Genomic DNA, 21,667 nt, shown 5'->3' on the forward strand with positions numbered 1-21,667 from the left:
CAGCCTTGGCACTGCTGTTGACATCCAGGCCTAGAGGATTCCACATTGGGGGACCACTCTGTGCATTGTGGGAGGCTTAGCAGCAGCCCTGGCCTCTATCCACAAGATGCCAATGGCACTGCCCCCCACACCTCTCTGAAGTCTGTGACAGCCCAAGAGGTCTTCAGACATTGTCAAATGTTCCCTGAGGGGCAAAACCACCCCTATTACCTCAGAAATTGGTCCCCCTTCCCCACTGACCCTGCTTATTAGCCTCTTCACCCTGTACCTGGGCCATTGCTGTCTCCCCAACAGACAACCCCTTCCATCCGGTCTTATGCCTGTGCCCCTTCCACAGGATGCTGGAATGTGCATCAGAGCAGGACATGAAAACAACAGTGTGTGCTTTTGCTCCAGATTCTTCTCCTGACTCTTCCATCTCAGGCAAGTAGCCTGGCCTTTTAGGGTTTGCTTATGTTCCTGGGCTAAAAGCCAGTGTTACCTGTAAGATATGGTACTTTTCCTCCCCAACTTTTGTATCTGCCTAAACCCATGGATGAGAATCTGTCTGAGCTCCCTGGACAGGGAGGTGTGGGATGGGCTCAGGTGCATATGAGATGAGGAAGACAGATGTGCCACAAGGGATGGATGGCGGTCAGTCTTGGAGTGAACAGGCACCCATATGTCACTCAGTGGCCTCACCCTAAAGAAGTGGCAGGACATCACAGGGAGGGGCTGCCTGGTGTCCCTAGGAATGCAAGACCTGAGACCCAGGCTCCTAGTACCCCTGTGCCTAGCACAGAAAACAGCACAGCCACGTGGCCTAAAGGGATCACGTGAACAGGACATGGGCATCTCCATGATAACAGCATACCACGTGTCCATGACTAGCCTCCCCTCTCCCCACAAGGCTTCAATGCTGCATAAGGTTCTGAGAAGGCCCCCAAAATGACTGAGACTTCTCAATAGTCCAGATGTAGTCAGCTTTAATTTTGGAAAAACATTTTAAACTGTCATTTCCCACACATCTCTGTGTTTGTGAACTGGGGCTCAGATGCATCACTCATGGAGATGTCATGTTAACTGCCTCCCTATAACACTTCCACAGCTCCCCACTACCTAAGGATGAACGCCCTGATTGCACACAGTAGAAGAATCAGGTGCTCACTCTCCACGCTGGCTCCCAGCATGTTCTGTCTCAGAACAGACATCACTAATCGATCACAGCATCTTTCTGGCTGTGTCTGAACACAGGCAGGACCAGGATGCTTTGCAGCACCACCCACCAGACAGCTGCACGGATCTGGTTGATACTAGAGATGAAATCAAGTATTTTCTCTACTTTAGACCTACATCCACCACCACCTCTCTCTCTCCCTCTTTCACACACACACACACTTTACTGCTTCTTGAATTGGGATATACCATTGGCACATACACTTATGTTTTTTTTTCAAAAATAATTATTATATTTATAATGTACTTTTTAACTGAGTGCATCTTAAAGCTGAAGGAATCCATCATCAATTATCCCTGGCCTTCTGGAGCCACCTCAAAAGTCATACAAGACCCTCCACGCCTGGTTCTGTGTGTCTCCCCATCCCCAATCACTCGGTTAGCCAGCCCAGCCCCACTGGTCCTTGCTCCCTTTCCTCACCCTCCTCCCTCCACCCCACCTCTTCTTGGGAACAGCCACTTGTCTTCAGCTTATAGATCTCCTCTGTGAAGCCCTTCCTGATCCCCACCATGTGATCTTGTGCTCCCAGCCCTGCACAGATGGGAGTGGGGAGGGGACACAGCACGGAGCCACTCTGAGGCCTGGGGTTCCTTTACAGAGCTGCCTCCTTCCTCAGACTATAAATCCCCGGAGCTCAGGGCTCACTTTGCACACTTTCTAGGGTAGGAAGATGCTCTAATAGGGGCCCAGAGAAGCAGGGCGAGGGGAGGCAAGGCTGGCTGAGGACAAGCCTCACAGACGGCATGTGCTTTGGAGAACTGCCCCACTCCAGGCTGAGGGGAGGCTGGCCCACAGTATGTGAGCAGGCAGAACTTGAGAGCCAATGTGTGAACTCACACGGAAGAACACAGCAGCTAGTTGGAAGAGGTGGTAAGCGTGGCCTGACCAGAGTTTGCCCTCCTTACAGCCCAGCCAGGGAAGCCACATTCATTACCTGGATTGCTTGGCAACAGTGGACTCTGGATAGGACAGTGACTGATGGAACTAGAGCGTGTGGTGGCATCAGCTGACAGCTGCCTCAGTAGCTCTTCAGTGGCTGGGGACCAGGTGGGCAGGCCAGGTGACTCCTCTGGGGCATGGAGGCCAGCTACTCCCTCAGCACTGCCACAAGACGTATGGCCTCCAGTCTCTAACTCCAGCTGCCCTAACAAACACCTTGTGTCCTCAAGACAAACTAATACCTTCAGGCTGACACGTAGGGCCTCACACACCTGGGAGCCTTAGGTCTCCTTAAGATGACTGCAGTCTGATTTCATAATTTATTTTTCTTATTTGCTGCCAAGGACCACCCACACCTGAGTAGGTGATTAATAAGTGGTTGCTTGTAGGTTTGTTTTTCACAGTCATATGGGCTAACAATTCTGAAACTACTTTCTGGGTATTCTAACACTAAGAAAGTAGGTCACTTGGAGTCAGATTTCTCATTGGAGAAAGAAGTTGCAAATGTGGAAAGGGAGAAGGTTAGAATAAACCCTATGGTTCTGGGTTGAAATTGGAGGTATCAGTATGAACTCATTTTTAATACAGAGATAGAAACACATAGAGATATACTGGTTTTTTTTTTTTTCCCCTTAGATCTGACCACCCCAGTAGCAATGTAATAGAAGGGTATCCCAGTAACAAGGAACACACCTAACATCCAGATCCTGGTTTCTGAATATCCGACTCCACCAAAAGGAACAAGGGTTCCTTGGAGAAATGGCCTATTCCAAGGCTAGTACAGTGAAGATAGAAGATGAACCTGGAATATCTCCTTACAGAAAAGAAGTAAGGGCCCAGATCATGATGGGGATATGGCCCAAGAAGACAGAAGCCAATTTGAAGAGGTTCCCAAGGCCAAATCTGAAATAATTTGAGGGCCAAAATAATGGTAGTAACCGACCATAACTCATGGAATAAAATAAGAGTCTGAGTCTATGATGACATGAATAATAGACAGTAAGGGAAAACTCAGAGTTGAAGGACTGCATATAAATGTAGGGAGCAGAATTGGAAACATCATCGGCAGACAAAGATCATCCATGGATCTAGTGGTTAAGTCTGACAAGACAAGAAACAAGCTATTTGTATAGTCTCACAGGATCAACCCAGAAAACATTAATTATACACAACAAAATAGTCCACAGTGGATAAACCTGGGCAGACACTTTGACCAATGGATTTAAGTCATCACCAGTAATGAACCAACAGGCACCTCGAGGCTCCTGATGTGCACTGGCAAGGACACATCATCACTTTTCTGGGCATTCCCACCAAAAATGCATGACCCGAATCTAAGCCCAAGAAAGCATCAGTCCGCCAAAGGTAGACTCATGTTCTACAAAATAACTGACCTGGCCTCTTCATAAATGTCAAGGGCATGAAAGACAGACTGAGGACTCATTCAGGTTAAGGAGGCCAAAGAGGCATGGCAACAAATGCAGTGTGTGGCTGGACTGAGTCCTGGACCAGAAAACAGTGGTTTTCTTTTGCTATAAAGGTCACTATTGGGATAATTGGAAAAATGTAATAAGGTCTGCAGATCAGGTAAAAACAGTGGTATACCAACGTTAGTGTCCTGATTTTGATCACTGTATTGTGGTTATGTAAGAGAATCCCTTGTTTTTTAGGAAATAGACACTAAAATCTTTAGAAGTAAATGCATGTCTATTTGCAATCTTCAAACAGTTTATACACATCGATACAGACAAGGAGAGAATGAGAAGATAAGATTAATTGGTAAAATGTTACTATTTGGGGAAACTAGGTGAAATGGATGGAAATTTTTTGTACTGCTTTTGCAGCTTTTCTGGAAGTCTGAAATTATTTCAAAACCAAAGTTTAAAAGTAGAATAAATGTTTGCTGGATAAGGCATGAGGAATTATGTAGCATAGTGTGGGGAATTAGTAGCCATTTAGGGTGTGATGGTCTTATTTGAGAAGTGGGTACCTTGCAGGAGCCAGGAGTTGCCCCTTAACTAGATTGTTCTCGGCCAGAGCTTTTCAAACATTCCCGTGCATGAGAATCACCTGGCAAGCTTGTTCAGTGGAGGCTCAGGTGCGGGTCTGGGGGGGATGGGTAGAGATTCTGCATTTCTAACATGGTCTGGGGGCCACTGATGCTGCTTTTCTGCTGGCCTGGGTGTCACCCTTTGGGTCACAAGGGGACATAGACAGGTGGGATGTAGACCACAAATTCTGCAGCCTGGCTGCCCGGTAGGACCCTGAAGAACCAGCTTTAATTGATGCTCCTAGGTGATCCTAATGTGCAGCCAGTATTAAACCTTTACAACCTTCCCTGTCTCCTTCCTATCATCTCAAATTCAGACCCTAAGTCTGAACAGTACCCTAGCTTCCAGAGCTACACTCGCCGCTGCTGCTGTACTCCCATCACACACTCAGAAGCTGGAAGGGTCTTTCTGATCCTCCACGGTTTAAATGTTTGTGTGCACGTTACGCACAAACTCCTCACAGGCACAAAGCCCTCTGCGATGTGCCCACAACCTACTTTTCCTAGCTGCTCTCCAGGGCTCCCCCCTTGATGCTCTTCTCCCAGAGGCTCATGTCACCGGTCTTGCAGCCCAGGCTCCACCTTCACGTATTTGCATTTGTAACCACACGCACAGCATTTGTCTCAGGTCTCTGGCCCCCAATCCCCGCCCAGGTTAAGAGCCACCGCTTAGTTCCTTCCTCCATGGGAGCCTGTGCTTCAGAAGTCACCGATTTCCCCTCTGGCTGGACCCACCTTGGGGCTCATTTTTCTCCATGGGAGAGAGCTGGTGGCTCAGACCGGCTCCCCTCACTCAGAACAGGGGAGCAAGCATCTCTGCAGCAGAGATACAGGTTACCCTGTTCCTGTTCACATAGGACGGGGCTCAGCAGCTGCTGTACCTGGGGAAGGGCAGAGCAGGGACAACCTGGGTGTTGGCCAGGAGTTCCAACCTGGCACCCAACTCCCCATCCCCTGTCCACCTCCCTACCCTCCCACGGCTCACCCTCCCTCCTTCAGGCTCACCCTCCCTCCTTCAGCCCCGCATGTGCTTCGGATCTGAAGGACCTGAAGGAAAATAGGTCACAGGGAGGTGCCACCTGGGTTGTCCCCTGAGGGGAGGGCTTGGCCTAGGAGAGAAGCCACATTTGTTAGGAGCTGAAAACCAAACTTGAGAAAGGGACCTGGGAGGCACAAGGAGACCATCCCCTTCCCCAGTCCTCCTACCTCCTTCTGGAGTTCTCCCACCTCCACAGCCAGGCCTCTCACAGGGCACCCCCTCTCCAGGCCTCACTTCACCGGAAAAAGACTTCCTTCTGATCCAGCACCGCCCACCGCCTCACGTGCCCTGAGCCTGGAGCCAATTCCTTTTAATACGCTTGGCTGCGCAGGGATGGGCTGCAGTAATCATGAGGATTAGGGCTGCACCTGGGCCTCAGTTTCCAGGAGAATCACAGCTGGACTCTGAGAAGGAAGCAAGCACCCCTGGCTCAGAGCAGCTTCAGGAGGGCCAGGGTCAAGTCCCCAGGGGCTTCTGAGAAAAAAGACTCATCCCTGCCTCTGGCTCCTGCTTAGCTATTTGTCTCTCCCCTGGGGACGGATGTCTGGGTGGAAACTTCCAGGAGAGGCTCATCCCACCCTCATGAAGGGAAGATGGCCTTCATCTTCAACAGCTCTTGAGGCTTTGCACCCTTGGTCTCCCTGCAGATCTTTTCGCCTGGGTGTTTCCAAATTTCCAACCCTACTGAGTTCCAAAGAGAGAGGCAGAAACCTGGGAGCAGATATGAGGTAGAGCCCTAAAAGAGATGAACACCCCATTCCCAGATCTAGGAATGTCCTCCCCACTTCATCCCATCTCTCTCTTTCAGGCCCCAAGTCCCTCCAGGAAGGAGCTGTCCTCCTGATGCCAGAGCGCCCACTGCTACCTGCTCCTCTGTCCTCCAGACTCCCTTGGGCTGCCCCGTGCAGGTCAACACTTGTCCCCTCACCTTTCTGCCTCCAAGGTCACCTCTGTTTCCCCGGTGGCTGTAAGAACTATTTGTCAGGAAGGTACTTGCCCACTTGTTTACAATAACCATAATCTTCCTATCTCCAGTCAGCACCTCACAAATAACTTTAGGGTCACTCTTGGGGATAAGAGGCAATTTGGATGCAAACATATTGGAGTTTGAAATAATTAGAGGAATTATGGAAGAAATAAGTAAAAATATTTGAAACTGAGGCTATCTTAGAAAATCCAAAACATATATACAGTCACTGTGTATATATTCTCTTACATCTCCAGGCTAGTCACTCACTGACTAGATCTTCCTTCTCTTTGACATTTTCTCCCTGTTGTACCCAGCCTCTCACATCCATTCCATTCATCCCCAGTCAACACATTATGTGGTTTTTCCATGAGTCAATTTTTATTGGTTTTTGAAGTAATGAATTATTGGCATAAGGCTCGATGGGTTTCAAAGCAATGACAGAAGGAAACTACATCATACATGTAGGTGGGAAGACCCAACAGGAAAGAATCCCAGAGCAGCTGTGACCCTCATCCGCAAGCGCTGGGTCTTGCCTGTGAGGGTCTTGCAGCCAGGACCCAGCCCAGCTGAAATAAACTGCATGCACCTCAAGGTGACTGAGCCATAACTCAGGGGATCGATCTGACGGGGTGCCCCAGTTCTCTCTCCAAGACAGTCACTTCTAGCCTTCTTGGAACCTTCTTCCAGCCTTAAAACTTTGGCAGCAATAACCGCTTGACCACCAAGAGGACTCTCCCTCCCACTGAGATGGCCAGCCTGTTCTCCCTCACCTGTGCCTTTTCAGATAGAAGCCTCCCCCACCAGCGGCAGCTTAAGGCCCCTGCAGAAAGAGGAGGAGGCAAAACCCAGAGGGCTGGCAAAACCCAGTGACCCCAGTGGGGATATCTGCCCTTCCCCTCCGTTGTGGTGGGTCTTCCAACCAATGTTTGGGGGGTAAAGAAAAGGGGGCTTCTCAGTAGGAGAGCTGCTGTCCCCCCTCCCCTGAGGAGGGCTCCTCCTCTATGAGCTCCAGGTCGAACTCATCTTCCAGGGACCCTCCAACAGGCAGGAGCCGGAACTTCTTCCCCTTCAGGGTGCACGTGCGATGCTCGAAGTCCAGGACGGCATTGTGGTCCTGGAGCACATCGGTACCAATGATGGCTTCTTCAGCACTTGCATTGGCCACTAGGAACTCTGCCTTCAGCTTCAGCTTGCCCAGGGACACCACTGTATCCCAAATGCCCAGGATCTTCATTTCAGCCCCATTGGCCACTTTTACCACATTCTCAAAGGGCCGCAGAGTGTCCAAGTCACCATCTGTGACCTCCTCCCACAAGTTGGGGTGGACCACAGAGACCTGGGCCCCCGAGTCCACCAGGAACCTCACGGGCACTTTGCCAATTTTCCCCTTGAGGTAGTAGCCCTTACCCATGCTGTTGGCAAAGACGATCTCCTTGGGCAGGTGGCTGTGGGTGGCCTCGGGCCCCCCGAAGGCCTTCAGGAGGGTCTCTTTCACAGCCCCATAGTCTTCCTGGTCCTTGGGGCTGAGTCCACTGTAGACCTCCAGGGCATCTCCCCTGAGGGACTCTTTCAGGAACCTTAGTTTGGTGACATGGTCCCAATGGTTGAGGTCATTGATGGCCTCGAAGCGGTGCAGCCAGAGGTGTGGGGCTACGTTGGCTCCATCAAAGGGCTCCGGGATGAAGGCATGCTCCCGACGGCCCTCCCGGCTCCTGGCTCCACTCTCAGCCATCCCTCTGCCCTCCTCTGGAACTGCAGCAGCAACCCACACCAAGTAGAGAAAACCACAGAGCAGTGTGGGCGCAATCACGCTGGAGAACAAGGCCTCTCTAAGCAGAGTGTTGTTTGGTGCCCGTCTGGGGCAGGCAGAAGGGACCGGCGCAAGCTGGCTGACTGACTGCTGGACACAGAGGCAGGCAGCTGCGATAGCCTGCTCACTCTGCAGAGCCTTTTTGATGCCTAGCCTGGGCCCCCAGGGCTCCCCATTCTCCTTTGTTCTGGAAGCCCCGCCCCTGCTCATCCCCGCCCTCCTGCCAGCATCCTGCCCAACAAGCAGGATTAGTGCCTCACCCTTCTGCATCCATCCTGGGACTGGTACAGGGAAGCCCACGGTGCAAGAAAGTCCATCCTCTCAGTCAGAGGGGACCTACTCAGGTACCCTCCCCAGCCTGTGTCCCAGAATATACAGGTGAGGACACGGAGTATGTTATGACATCCAGGTATCTGTCCTCAGCTGGAGAGGGAAGAAGGAGGGGAGGCAGGGACCAAAGGCCCATCAGCTTCTAGGCTGGGGAAGCCCCTTTTCCCTCAACCCCAAGTGACCACTTTGAACGGCTAAAGAAAAGGCACATGCATTCACTAGGCTCCTACTTTGTGCACAGCACGGGGTGGGTAGGTGTTTTTCCTACATTCTAAACCAAGCTTGGAATCCCATAAAATTCTCCAGAGAGGCAGAGAGAGGACAGTCCCAGAATCAACAATGCACAGAGATTGTTTTTTAAATGAGGGGACACACACACAAGCATTTGCCATGAACTCAATTGCTACAGTCATTTTCCCTCTTTCATCACATCCGATCCAGAGTCAGCACTTTGTGGGGGACCAGACCTCAGCCGGAGCAACCTTTTTAAGGCCCTAAAGTGGGTTGGTGCCAACCCTGAACTTCTGGGAGGGTACACCGGGATCCAGATGGGCTCCAGCTCTGGGCAGACCCCATCCTCTAGGCCACAGTATTGTCTCCTCCCCTCCTGTTCCCTCTCACCTTCCAGGAACTTTCTAAGAGAGCCCCTTCCCCAAGTGCTACAGCCCTCCTTCTCCCCCCTCACCTGCTCATTCATGGAAAGAGCAGCCAGAGAATCTCACTCCCTTATGTTCTGAGAAGGGGAAATGTCCACCATGTTGGCAAAGCCAGTGGTGAGGTTCTGGAAGGCTTTGGATGGAGGAAGTTGGCTGTGTGATCTCTTGCTGAGGAGGGCAGGCTGCCTTGGGCCACTCCAGGGATTCCCAGAAGGCAGATCTGTGAGTCCTAGGGTTGGGGCCAGTCTGTGCAGAGAGACTGGGGCTATGGAGGTGGGGGGGGGGGCCCACTTTCATGACCCCATTCAAATGGTCAAGGGGTCAAATGACCCCTCCATGGAGTCTTCTACTCTGTCTCTCACATGTGTGCCCACTCCCAGCCAAGCATGTGTTGCCGTGCGGTGTGCTGGGTCATTTGTAACTCTGTCTCCTGCAATGACGTGGAGTGTGACGTTCACAGAAACCAGACACATGTGACCATCTCCATCCCCCATAGAAATTTACTCTCAGGTCACCAGGTGTTCCCTGCTGGTCTCCAGGCCTGGCTGAGTGCTGTCACCAAACAGGAGGGATTAAGACAGGAAAGGAGCAGGAACAGCAGAACACCTGTAGCTCTGGGCTGTTTTTCCTGGCCCAGAGCCTGTTTCTCATCGGCTCCCTGTACCATTCATCACCCAGTGTCTGGCTGACTCCCAGAGGACCCTGGCCCCAGTCCTGCCTCCGGACAGTCCCAGGGTCCCTGGCCATACAGAAAGATATGGCCCTGCTGCTCTCTCAGCCCCATCCACCTGACACAGTGAGCTAGCAGAGGCAGCTGGGTCAACACCTCTCATCACAGCTGCCTGGCTAAGTAAGGTGGGGCCCTTGTACCATTCCAGAAGCCCAGAGGAGGGAGAGATGGAGTCACTGGGAAGGAGTCAAGTACAGGTGGGTCTCTGAGAAGATTGCACAATGAAAACCCTGCACCCAGAGAAATGGCCTGGCCACAATACCAGGAAGCCCCTTCTACAAGTGGACTTTTGTGGATAGATTCCCAACCCCTGGGATGGGTGTTGTGTTGTTCTGTGGTTCAGGGAACTGACCTAGTGGCTTCCTGGCTACCTGGTGTTCATCACCCTGCACACCTGGTCTCCTGGAAGTGGGAGTGTGTGAGGCAGCTGCATGTGACTGAGGGAGGGGAGAGGCAGGGTGGCTTGTCAGATGGCAAACTGCTAGATGCTCCAAACTAGGGCTTGTCAAACCATTGTGGTTGGCATGGAGTCAGACTTCCCCACTGCTCCAGATTAGAAATAGGTAGTCCCTGGGCCTTGGGCTGTGGCACTTCACTTGACTAGGTTTGCTGTTCACTTTGGCAAAGTCATTTCACATCCATCACCTCAGCAGCATCATGGTAAGCCGCAAGGCTGACCAGCCAGCCTTCCCCCAGGACTGAAGCACAAGGAGCATGAAGGGCTAAATGGTCTGTCTCAAGCCTGGGCTCATGCACTGTCCAATGCGTGCATAACATTTTGCAATACAGCCAGGGAAGCGGGAGCCTGGGCTCAGAGAGGCATGCGGATGGGTCCTGGGGGCTTGTGCTGTTGACGGCCTCTGGTGGGGACAGTGAGCTAATGGGAAGTGAGTGAGAGCTGGCTGTTAAATATTCAAGAATTCTGTAAGCCAGTTGTTAAACCAGTGGCAGCTTGAAATTGGACTTGGTGGGAGTATTTACACCACAGACATTGGAAGATTCTTAACAAGGGCTTTTTTTTTTTTTCCTGGAAAGCCAGCTGGTCATCACACCCCTGCATGGGGGCCTTTGTCACTCCCTCTCTCTGGGGCAGGTCAAACCCCATGGCCAGTGATTAACAAGTTTATTGAAATCTCTACTCCTGCTCAATCACTTGGGCCGGAATCCCCCTTCTTGCCTACCTTGCCCTGTACACTTGCCCAAACAACCTTTACACTCCTGGGTCCTTTGGCTTAAGGCCATTGGCTTTCCTCAGGGAGGCCCTCCAGGCATTCTGTTCACACAGTCCCATCTGGAATCCCCAGGACAGAAGACCACAGGAGTCCCATGGTTACTAGGGGAGCTGGAAGGGCTTGAGTTTAGGGACCGGTCTCTGGCTAGGATCAGGAACATGGTGAAGTAACTTCTCAAATTCCCTTAACCCTTGGGAGAAGCCATACCTGGAATACCCCCAGGTATGAGTGGAATACCCCACTCAGGGACCTTGGAATTGCTATGCTAATGCTACAATGATGAGTTAAACCAGCTGGGGCAGGCCGGGTGCCATTGCCTCCTCCCAGAACCTAGGAAATCATTGCTAATTATTGACAAGTATAGGTATTGGGGCGGGAACACCCTCTTTATTATCCATTAGCATCTCCTGAGTGTGCTCTGAAGCAGGCACACCATACTTAACTGGAGAGGAGGTAAATCAGGGCAATAAACAGGAAGGACTTAAGGAGTCCCCACCCTCCACACCCCCTCACTGAGAATTCGGGGCTGTGAGCTCTGCTGCCCCAGTGCTGCCCCAGCAGCAGCTGATCCCCTTTGCCATCTCTTCCCCACAGGTAGTTGTGGTATGTGGCACAAGATCAGTAGAGGGCCCATCAGGGCTCCCAGGAACTGAAGCCCTTGATGGGCAGTGGGGGGTCTTGGAGGGGGCGTGCACATCCCCAGGAGACTATTTTTAGCAAGAAGCAGAGAGACACCTGATGGTACCCGTGATGAGGTCCAGACTGAAATGTAAAGAGGACCAGGAGATGCGCAGGCCACCTGCTATAGCTCCTCTCTGGGCTGCCTCTGGCTAGCACCATACACTCCCCAAATCACCCCGGGAACTAGATGGGGAAAGAGCAAAGGGATTCAAGGACTTACCAAGGTAGTAAAGGAAGGCTGAGGGGAGAAAGGAGGTGCACACTCTCCAGCCAGGGATCGTGGGCGTTCAACCTATAAAGTCATATGGGGCTCCACGCTCAGAAAGGCCAAGCTCGGTTTGACGTGCTGTTGCAGCTGTCTTGAAATTCCCAGTAATTTTGAACAAGGGGCCCTACACTTTCATTCTGCACCAGATCTTGTAAACTATGTAGCTGGTTTTTTCTCCAACCGATCTGACGGAGACTTCTTTTACATACACACACACTCACACACACACGACACAAACATATACGTACACACACATACCCCTTACCTCACACCACGCATATATAGGCTATCCACAAAAAAACACTCCCTTCACCCTGTACACACATTTTGTAGTCCAAAACCTATACCATCCATACACAGTCACACTACAGTTCTTATTTCAAAACAGCTAAGAAATTGTGCAACTTGCATATAGAATTCAGCTCCCGCCTTTCATTTCACAGATGTATTTGCACACACATTTACACTGAGTATTAAAATCATATTTATTAGAGGCATCTGCTGTTTATTAGCCTCTGGGCACACTTGTTAGCTCAGAGAACTAGACAGGTCCCCATCACCATGGCTTACAAGCTAATGAAAACAGGATACAGATGTTTAACAGCCCCTTTTGAAGAGTTTAAGACTGACATGTATATGCAGACTGACCATGTGAAGCAGTCCCAGTCACAGCCACGCCACTCTGAAAGTGGGTCATCCTGCCCTCTGCCTCCCCCTGACTGTGTGAGGCCAAGGACATGATGTCCTCCCTTCTTCCTCTCTCTGGGTACTCACCACCATGAGCTGGGCCCCGACTGCCTGCCCCACTCCTGCACAACCCCCCCAGCCTAGGCTGAGGCCTGGGCCCTGGGGTTGGTGTGGGTGTGTGCATGTGTAGGGTGGGTGGCACAGCTCCTAGGAGCAGGGGCCACAGCTGCTGCTGGCATTCTGCTTCAGTGGGGCATGGCATCAGGTCTTCAAGCTGAAAAGAAGGGCAAAGATGTGAATGCTGCACAAAAATCTAATTAGGGATTCAGATCAGAGACCAAGAGGGTCTGGTGGGCTCTGAGCAAAGCAGGGCATATGGGGAAACCCAAGACACCAGCAGGTTCCTATTTCCAAACCACAAACCCTCAGACTACAAACACCACTGTTCGGAGCAGGAACTACCCAGCACTCACACCAGTCATGGCCAAAGGTACTTAGGAAAGATAGTTTTTCCTTGACTGGTCCCCCTTCTTGGTCCCACTGCCCTGACTAAACGGTACTTCTGCCTGTAGGGCCCTTCCCCAGTTCTCCACTGTTCCAGAACTTCTTTTTTTCCCATTTGAATTGCCCTCCACCCTCCTTTGCCATCCAGTTCAGAAGCCCTCTAAGAGGAAGTCACCCAGCTTAGCCCACCAGTTGAACCCACTCTGTCAACAGGCAGCAAGATGTCTGGTGCCAATCGTGGAGGGTCCTGAAGAGTTGTGGAGGTGTTTAGGGAACAGCCATCTCAGGCCCCAATGCTACTGCCAGTCCTCCAGGCCCAGGGTTAGGGCCAGGGCCAACCAAGAGTTAGAACAGATTGCTGGCTAACTCCCTAGAAGTCCAACATGCCAAAAGTGGTTCTTTCCCTGTTTTTATCTTTCAATCAAATATGAGTATCACTTAAGATGTTCTCAAGGCCTTCCTGCTCCCCTCCTCACAGCCTGGCCCTCCCAGTTGGGTTCCCACCTTCTTCCCAAGTCCTGATGCCCCCACCCTAAACCAAGCCCTCATCTCTTCCTGTTCTGATTTCTGCCACCCTCACTCTGGGCCTAGGGGTTCCACCTGGCCAGAGGGCCTGGCTCTAAGGAAAGACCCTCTGCAGACCCCTACCTCTTCTCCCATCTCCATGGTCCCCTTCACTTAATTGAGTGGGAGAGTAGGACGTGTAAGACAGTCTAAACAGCCCTGGGGGCATTGGCCCACTTGTGACAATCACCCCTGAAATTTATGAAATGTTCAGGCAATCAAAATATACAGATTGGGTATTCTCCAAATACAAGTGGGCTTCTAATGACACCAGGAAACTTGGTTTAGAGCTAGATACATAGAGGACTTTGGTCCAACTTAAAATACCTCAAAGACAGCTTTGAACTGATCCTGAAATAGTTTTAATTACTGCTAATGATAATTGGTATTGTGAACAATGCAAAGCCTCAGAGCAAGGAACTGCTTCTTGTGAGTCCACTGCCAACTTAGATCTACTCCCAACTTACAGAAGACAGGGGGACAAACAGGGGGCACCTTCCCTCTGGCATGTTGAAATGGTATCTTTTCTTTACCATCTGGAAGTAGGGGGAGGCAGGAAAGGGAAGAAGGAAAAAACGGCAGAGACCTAACATGTATAGAAATCCCCATGTTATTGGTAGCGGCAGTAACATACATTTATTGGGCACCTATTGTATTCTAGACACCATGCTGGTGGGTGTAAATTAATATAAGGCAAGAGACTGCAGCATAGATGGGACTGGGCAATGCCAAATAAATGGGCTGATTCAGTTCCATACATATTTCTTGAGGCCAGCTGTGCCTTACGTTGAGATGAATCAGCGGAGCCCTACCCTCAGAGAGTGCTCAAGTGAGTTGGGGAGAGAGGCTCAGACACAGATGTCCCAAATCCAGAGATGAGTGTGGGAGGCAGGCAAGATGGTGGTTCAAGGAGCACTGGACAACTCATCCCACAGAAATCAACCAATATTACCCAAGAAAAACAAAAATGAGAGGAATGTTAAGAGGAAACCTGAATTAGCACTGAAACCAAGGAATGAGGGCACCCACAAACCACAAACTTGGATCAATTGTTGCTCTCTGCAGTCTCTGTGGAGGGCTTTGGGGGTGAGGGCCCTGGGACTGAGCCAGTTCATATGGACACACCAATCAGGAAGGTTTTGAGGAATGGGGTTATTTTCTGGGTAAAAGAAGTCCAATTAAAAATATGTACATAAGGGGCACCTGGGTGGCTCAGTCAGTTAGGCATCTGACTTCAGCTGAGGTCATGATTTCGTGGCTTATGAGTTCAAGCCCCACATTGGGCTCTGTGCTGACAGCTCGGAGCAGGGAGTCTGCTTCAGATTCTGTGTCTCCCTCTCCCTCTGCCCCTCACCAATTCACACACACACTCTCTTTCAAAAATAAATAAATGTAAAAAAAAAAGAAACAGTTATCTTTTAAAAATATATGTACATAAAATCACAGAAAAAAAAGACCGGAAGGAAATACACCAGAAGAGTGATAGTACTTACTTTGGGGTGGTAGGGTCATGAATGATCTTAATTTTCCTCTATATACATTCTGAGAACATATTCTCTAATAAGAAAAACATGATTTAAAAATAAAGAAACTTGTCCTTGCAATTTCTGTAAGCTTAAAATTATTTCCAAATAAAGTTTTCAACCAGGGATATATGGGAAATCTCTCTGTACCTTCTGCTCAATTTTGCTGTGAACCTAAAACTTCTCTAAAAAAAATCTATTAAACAATTTTTTTTAAAGTTTTTAAAAAAGTACTTACGGGGGGGGGGGGGTCATACAATAGTACTGACAATCATTATAATCACTGAAGTCTAATGATAAGAGGGTTCGTTTGAGTTTCCCACAACCTTTGGGCGTGTTTGAAAATTTTCCACAGTAAAAGGTAAATTAAGTAAACTAAAGCTCTGTGCCAAGACCCTCTCCAGCCTGGTCTGCCCAGTTCTCGACCCAGAGCCTGCATTCTAGATGTCACCCGGTCCTGGGCACCGGAACCACTGGTCCCCCGGGACTGGCAGTCTCAGCTGTGTCTCAGGATCCCTGCTCAGCTGCAGAGATTCTCAGCTGACTCTTGCCAGCAGGAGTGGCCTGCACACTGGGCCCCAGGCTGTGGGCTCAACACACAGCCCTGCTCCTCCTCAGTCCCTTCCCTTTCTCCATGGCAACAACACCAGCCTTGCCCCTAGCACACCAGAGGCATGCCCCTTCCTGCCTGTCTGCCCACCTGCCCACCCAGCCTATTGCAGATCTCTCTGTCTTGTCACAGGTTCCCCTCTCTCATCCAAGTCAACGTGCACCCGTGTCTCACATCCTAAAAAAATAAACCCCTCACGTGGTCTTGGTCTATGACCAAGCACTCTCCTTGGTCAATGACTCCTTCTCTCCTTCTTTCCTATTTCTGGAAAGGCTGGCCTACACTCAGGGCATTGGCATGTTGATGGTGGGGCACACAGGGCCAAAGCCCAGCCCGCATCCTCTGGCCAGGCCAGCATGCTGGGATGAGGGGGTTAATCTGCCTGGAGGCAGGGGACCCCTTTCTGATTTGCACAAAGGTGCAGCCCTGCTTCCTCCCTGCCTCACTGTGTTACCCCACTCTCTCCCAAAGCCTCTGGCTCCTGCCCCACCACCCACCTCTGCACCCTTGATGGTGCATCACTGGCCTCCCAAATGGCCACATCCCATGGCTCCTTCAGGGAATTTGGTTTTCTGAACCATTTGCATGACTGGTTTTCCCCCTAAGTCTTTTCTGCCCCATTGGCTCCTGGGACCCAAATTTCTGGATCTTGTGCCTCAAAGACCACTCCCCTCAGTCTCTCATGAGCTCCTTTCTCCCTGAGGCCCCCTTGATAGTGCTTTCTCCTCACTCTGCACTCTCCCCAGGCTGTATCCCTGGCCTAATCTCTCACCTCTATTCCAGCAGAGAGATTCCATTGTCATGCCCACCTATAGGTGCCATTTTCTTTTCTTTTCTTTTTTCTTTTCTTTTCTTTTCTTTTTTTTAGTAATCTCTACACCCAACATGGGGCTTGAACTCATGACCCTGAGATCAAGAGCCGCACACTCTACTGACTGAGCCAGTCAGGTGCCCCTTTCAACAGTGAACATGTTATCTTGTCCCTCGGACCCTCTAGGCCCCCTGTGTTCTTTTTCTGGGCAAAAAGTACCATCACCCAGCCAGTTTCCTGAGTCAGCCACAGTGGGGGTCACCCTTGCCTGCTCCCTTCTCTTAGTGCCCAATCCAATCACGGACGGGTGGCCAAGTTCTGCTGGCTCCTCCTGAGTCTCCCCCCTGCACCCCCACTGCCTTCCTTCAGGCCCAACTATTGCAGTAATGGTCCTGCAGGTATCCTCTCCATTAATCTACTCTCCTCAGGTTGCCAGAGTCCTGAGATGTAGGAACATTCATGTCATCCTTCTGCTCAAAATTCCCCCATGGCTCCTCATCCCAAAATAAAATCTCAACTTACAACACAGCACATGAAGTCCTCCTCCCTAATTCATGCTCCACCTATACCAAGTGGCTCATGGTTCCCCAAACATGATGGGCTTTCTTGTGCCTCTTTATAAGATCCTCACTTGACCAGGCTTTTTCCACATGCCTGTTGTTCTGGCAAACCCCAACTCTCCTCATCTAAGGAACTGCCACCTCTGGGAAGTCTCCCTGATTTCCCTGGCAGACTTATGGGCTCTGTCCCCTAAGCTCCTATCACAGGTACTACAACTCTTATGCTATCTGCAAGTCCCCAGTGGCATGACCCAGGCCCTCTTGGAGTTGGACACACAATCTAGGCATGAAAGTCATGGTCTTTCTGACTTTGCTAATACTGTTCCCTCTGCTCATCCATAACCTGGACATCCTCCAAACCCAGCTCACCTTTGCTCGTTTCCCAGGAAGCATTGCCTGCTCTTCCTCAGCAATCACTCTCCCCCTTACACTTGGAACACCAGGCCTGGCAATGTCATCTTTATCTGCAGACCAGTGGCACTCAAACATTTTTATTTACCGTGATCATAGAAAGACAGACATTTTCCATCATACGCTAGTACAAACATGCATTATAATATATGAAATATATAACTAAATGAAACAAAAATGTATTTACTACATGTAATATAATCTGATATCTTCTATTTCACTTGACTTCTTTTTCTTTTTTTTTAATGCTGGTAATGACACATGTAATTAAGTTCCACAAACCAGTCCCCACCTACCATCTGAAACCTCTGCTACAGCCAGCACGGATCACTCAGGGTTTCTAGCAGAGGAGCAATGTGATTAGAAGGATGGGTTAGAACAGTGCTTCTCAAGTGTTCTAAGGGGAAGGACTGATTTTCTAAGTTCCCAGTCTGCATGTACTTTATGTTTTAAAAGTACAATAAGAATGAGTTATTAGGAAACAAAGTAACAAAGAAACTTACAAAATGCAAGCCAATTCATTATCATTCGCTTTCAGTAGACACTGTGGAGTGGTGGCAAGAATGTGCTGGCTGGCAAACACCAGACGGGCCACAGGCTGAGGAGGCTTTGCCAGTACTTTTGATGCCCTGAAACCCTTGCCAAGTGGCTGGCCACACCTACCCTGCCGATCTCTGTCCTGAAGAGATTCCTATTTGCATAGTCTAAGGGGCTTTGCCAAGGAGAGATGTGCCACTGTGCAAGCTCCTGCCTTGTCAACAGAGCCTAGCTGCCTCAGTTTGCATCCTGACTCAGCCGCTAACTGGCTCTGGGCCTTGGATAAAGGACTTAACCTCTCCCAGCGTTGATTTCCTCCAGGATTGTCCCGGGAGATAAAATAGCAATCCTCACTGCAGGGCTTGGCCTATGGCCAAAATCTAGGTCACTCCCCCACCTTGTAACCCACATGGTTACAGTTCTGCCACTATGGTCATCCCCTGGCTTCCTGAGTCAGCCTCATCCTCCCAGGTCCCTTCTCTGTGTCCCTCACTGATCACTTGGGCCAAACCTTCACCCCGCCTCCATTCCTCACTTGTCTGCCTCTCACTCTCAGGACACAGCTTGCATCCTACTTGGCAGAGGAAATAGTGAAGCCCAGCTGCCTCCCACCCCAGATTCTCCTCACCCCTGCATCCTTTCTCAGAACTCTCTACCCCTCCAGCCTAATCCCTGTACCTAAGCCTCACTTACCCATCCCTCCTCTCTCCATTGATGGAAACGTCTTACCATCGATGAGTCCCTCCCTCTTCTGGGAATCTTTCCAAAGAGTCCAATCTGGTCTCTGGTCTCTCCTCAGCCTAAGGCAATTTGCCCAGTGGTGTGCTGGTAAATATATAACAACAGGCCCTCTGGAGGAAAAAATGCAGGCACATATGAGTTTATTGTAAATTTTACTGACATAAAATATGTTTAGCAATTTACAAGTAGTAGTAAAATATACAGTAGTCTATACTGTAAATCGCATATAGTAAATTGAATCTTACAGAATACTTTCATTGATTTTTACCAACCTGCTAAGTCCATAACTAACCTATAATTGTAATTGACAAATGAATATAGTTCTAACATGAATATTGGTTGATATTTTTGCTTGTGCCAACTTACTGGTTGAAACAATGAAAGTGAAACAATGAAGATACATGTTGCAACTTCACTCCTTTGTCAATGGTATAAGCAATTTCTTTACTGAATCAGGTAATATTTTTTGAATACTGGAAGAACATCTGCTCAATTTCTCTGTTCCATTCACAATGTAATAGCTACAGGCACAATATGTATATAAGTTCAATGTGCATATTAACATTTTCTCCATAATTTTAAGTCTAGACAGTCAACAAAACAATAAATCAAGCCCTGATGTTTGGTGTTTATCAATTTCCATGGTGCAAATATTCCTACCATGGCTGATTTCAAACTACCAATGTGATGCCTCTGAATGCAGAGTTAGGAAGAAAAACACAGTAACACAACATCATATAGTATATTCATAGATATAACAGATGTAAATCATCTTAAAAGCATAAACAAAATACTCTGAAATCCTTAGAAGTGATGAGTTTCTGTTTTTAATATAATTTACTTAACTTTAATTTTATATAATTTAATTTTTTAAAAATAGCCAAATTTAACAATTGTCTCACAAAATTCCTGAATATTTAACTTCAGCTCTTAGGATCATCTGAGCACACTTGGATCTGACCCCATCCCTCTAGCTCTGCCTTGAACTCACAAAGCTCTCCAAACCTGATGGTCCCTTCCAATGTACATTTTTCATGTCTTTTTTTTTTTTCAATATATGAAATTTATTGTCAAATTGGTTTCCATACAACACCCAGTGCTCATCCCACAAGATGCCCTCCTCAATACCCATCACCCACCCCCCCTCCCTCCCACCCCCCATCAACCCTCAGTTTGTTCTCAGTTTTTAAGAGTCACATTTTTCATGTCTTATAAGCAAAACTGAACTCATTCTCCTGCTCTTGAATCTGCTCCTCTCCAGGCTGCCATTTTGGTGAGGGGCTTCACCACCCACACAGGAACTCAAGCCAGAAACCATGGAATCACCATCCCACAACCCTCAAACCTCCTCTGACTGCAGGTCATGGCCATCCAAGCCCCACTGGAGTCTGCCCCTGATCTTTGTCCCTTGGCCTGCTGCTCTGCTCACACCCCCATCACCTTCTTCCCAGTCCCCCACAGCGTGGCACTGCCCGCTCCTGTCCATCTTCCTCATGGCATCAAAAGCACTATGTCCTGCTCTGTTCTGTACTCAGCAAAGTCAGGCTTCCCAGAGCCCAACAGTCATTGCCCCTTGTCCCATCTCTCCAGATCCACCTCTGGCATATCCTGCATACTCAACCTCTGCCCTAGCTGCAGAACTAGCTGCAGTTCCCTTAATGCATATCACTCTCCCAAACCTCCATGCCTGGCACATACCATTCCCTGTCCCTGAAATTAAAATTCCTGCTTCACAAATTCTTAAGTCATTCTTTTGGACTCACCTCAAATATTATCTCCCTAGTGAGCACCCCCTACTCCAAGCAGAATTCATTCATTTGTTCACTAATGCATTCCTTCATTACTAATTTTTATTTATCACTAACTATGCGCCAGATTCTACGCTAGGTACTAAGGATGCAAAAATGAGCCAGGCTCTTGGAAAACTCTAATAGGAGAAATACAACTAAGGCAATCAGCCCCCTGATAGAGCTCTGTGGAGGGTTCTGGGGAAGAGCAGAAGGGGGACACCTTTACAAAGGCTCCTGGGAGCTGTAGCCCTTGATCTGAGCTTTGTAGGCAGGAGTTAGCTAGGGGAGGAATGTGAGAGAGTGCTCCAGGAAGATGGTGCAAAGGCCCTGAGGCATAAGAATGCAGGCCACTATATGTGATTCAGTTTGGCTAGCCTTCAAGGGTCAAGAGAAGACCATGAAGGAAGGCAAGACCAGATCTAGAAGAGTTTTAACTGGCATATGGAGAAAGCTTGATAAATAGTGATTCTGACAGTGATAAAGGCAATGGGGAGCAATGGAAGTCTTCCCAGTCTAGAATTACAGGCCTTTCAGAAGGATCGATTTGAGAAATAGAAGGGAGAGATACAGGGTAAGAATCAAGACACTGGGTGATAGAATTGGCCACTGGGTTCTCAGAGCAGCTGTGGTGGCAGTTTTCCTTGGAAGCCAAGATGACTGGACTGAGATGTGAGGAAGGAAAGGGGTGTTCTAGGTGAACAGGGGGGATGGTGAAGTGGGATCATGAGTGAGGCACACAAAGAGATCCCACTTACCCATCAAGAGCCCAACCTGCAAACTTGCCTTTCCTTTCTTGTCACACTACCTTCCCTCAGTTTTTTTAAAATGTTTATTTATTTTGAGAGAGAGAGAGAGAGAGAGAGAGAGAGAGAGAGAGAGAGAGAGAGAGAAAGTGCACATGCATGAGCAGGGAAGAGATAGATAGAGAGAGATAGATTCCAAGCAGTCTCCATGTTGTCAGAGCACAGCCCTGAAGTGTAGCTCAATCTCACAAACTGTGAGATCTTG

General features: G+C 49.3%; 1 protein-coding gene and 1 long non-coding RNA gene across 2 annotated transcripts in view; both read right to left on the reverse strand.

Annotated features, from left to right (window-relative positions):
* Positions 1–6,179: 6,179 nt before the first annotated feature.
* Positions 6,180–21,667, reverse strand: part of LOC109262393 (uncharacterized) — a 109,594-nt gene continuing 94,106 nt past the window's right edge. Inside the window, exon 6 of the long non-coding RNA XR_008417887.1 lies at positions 6,180–6,194. This is a non-coding gene — a long non-coding RNA (uncharacterized LOC109262393). The remainder of the gene's footprint in view (positions 6,195–21,667) is intronic.
* ASPRV1 (aspartic peptidase retroviral like 1) lies at positions 6,566–8,179 on the reverse strand. Its single transcript, XM_019440931.2, has one exon. The coding sequence runs from the start codon at positions 7,944–7,946 to the stop codon at positions 7,167–7,169; it is 780 nt and encodes a 259-aa protein (XP_019296476.2). The 5' UTR covers positions 7,947–8,179; the 3' UTR covers positions 6,566–7,166.

This window comes from Panthera pardus, unplaced genomic scaffold (assembly GCF_024362965.1).
Source record: "Panthera pardus isolate Hobbes unplaced genomic scaffold, ASM2436296v1 HiC_scaffold_25, whole genome shotgun sequence".
In the NCBI taxonomy this organism is placed as follows: domain Eukaryota; kingdom Metazoa; phylum Chordata; class Mammalia; order Carnivora; family Felidae; genus Panthera; species Panthera pardus.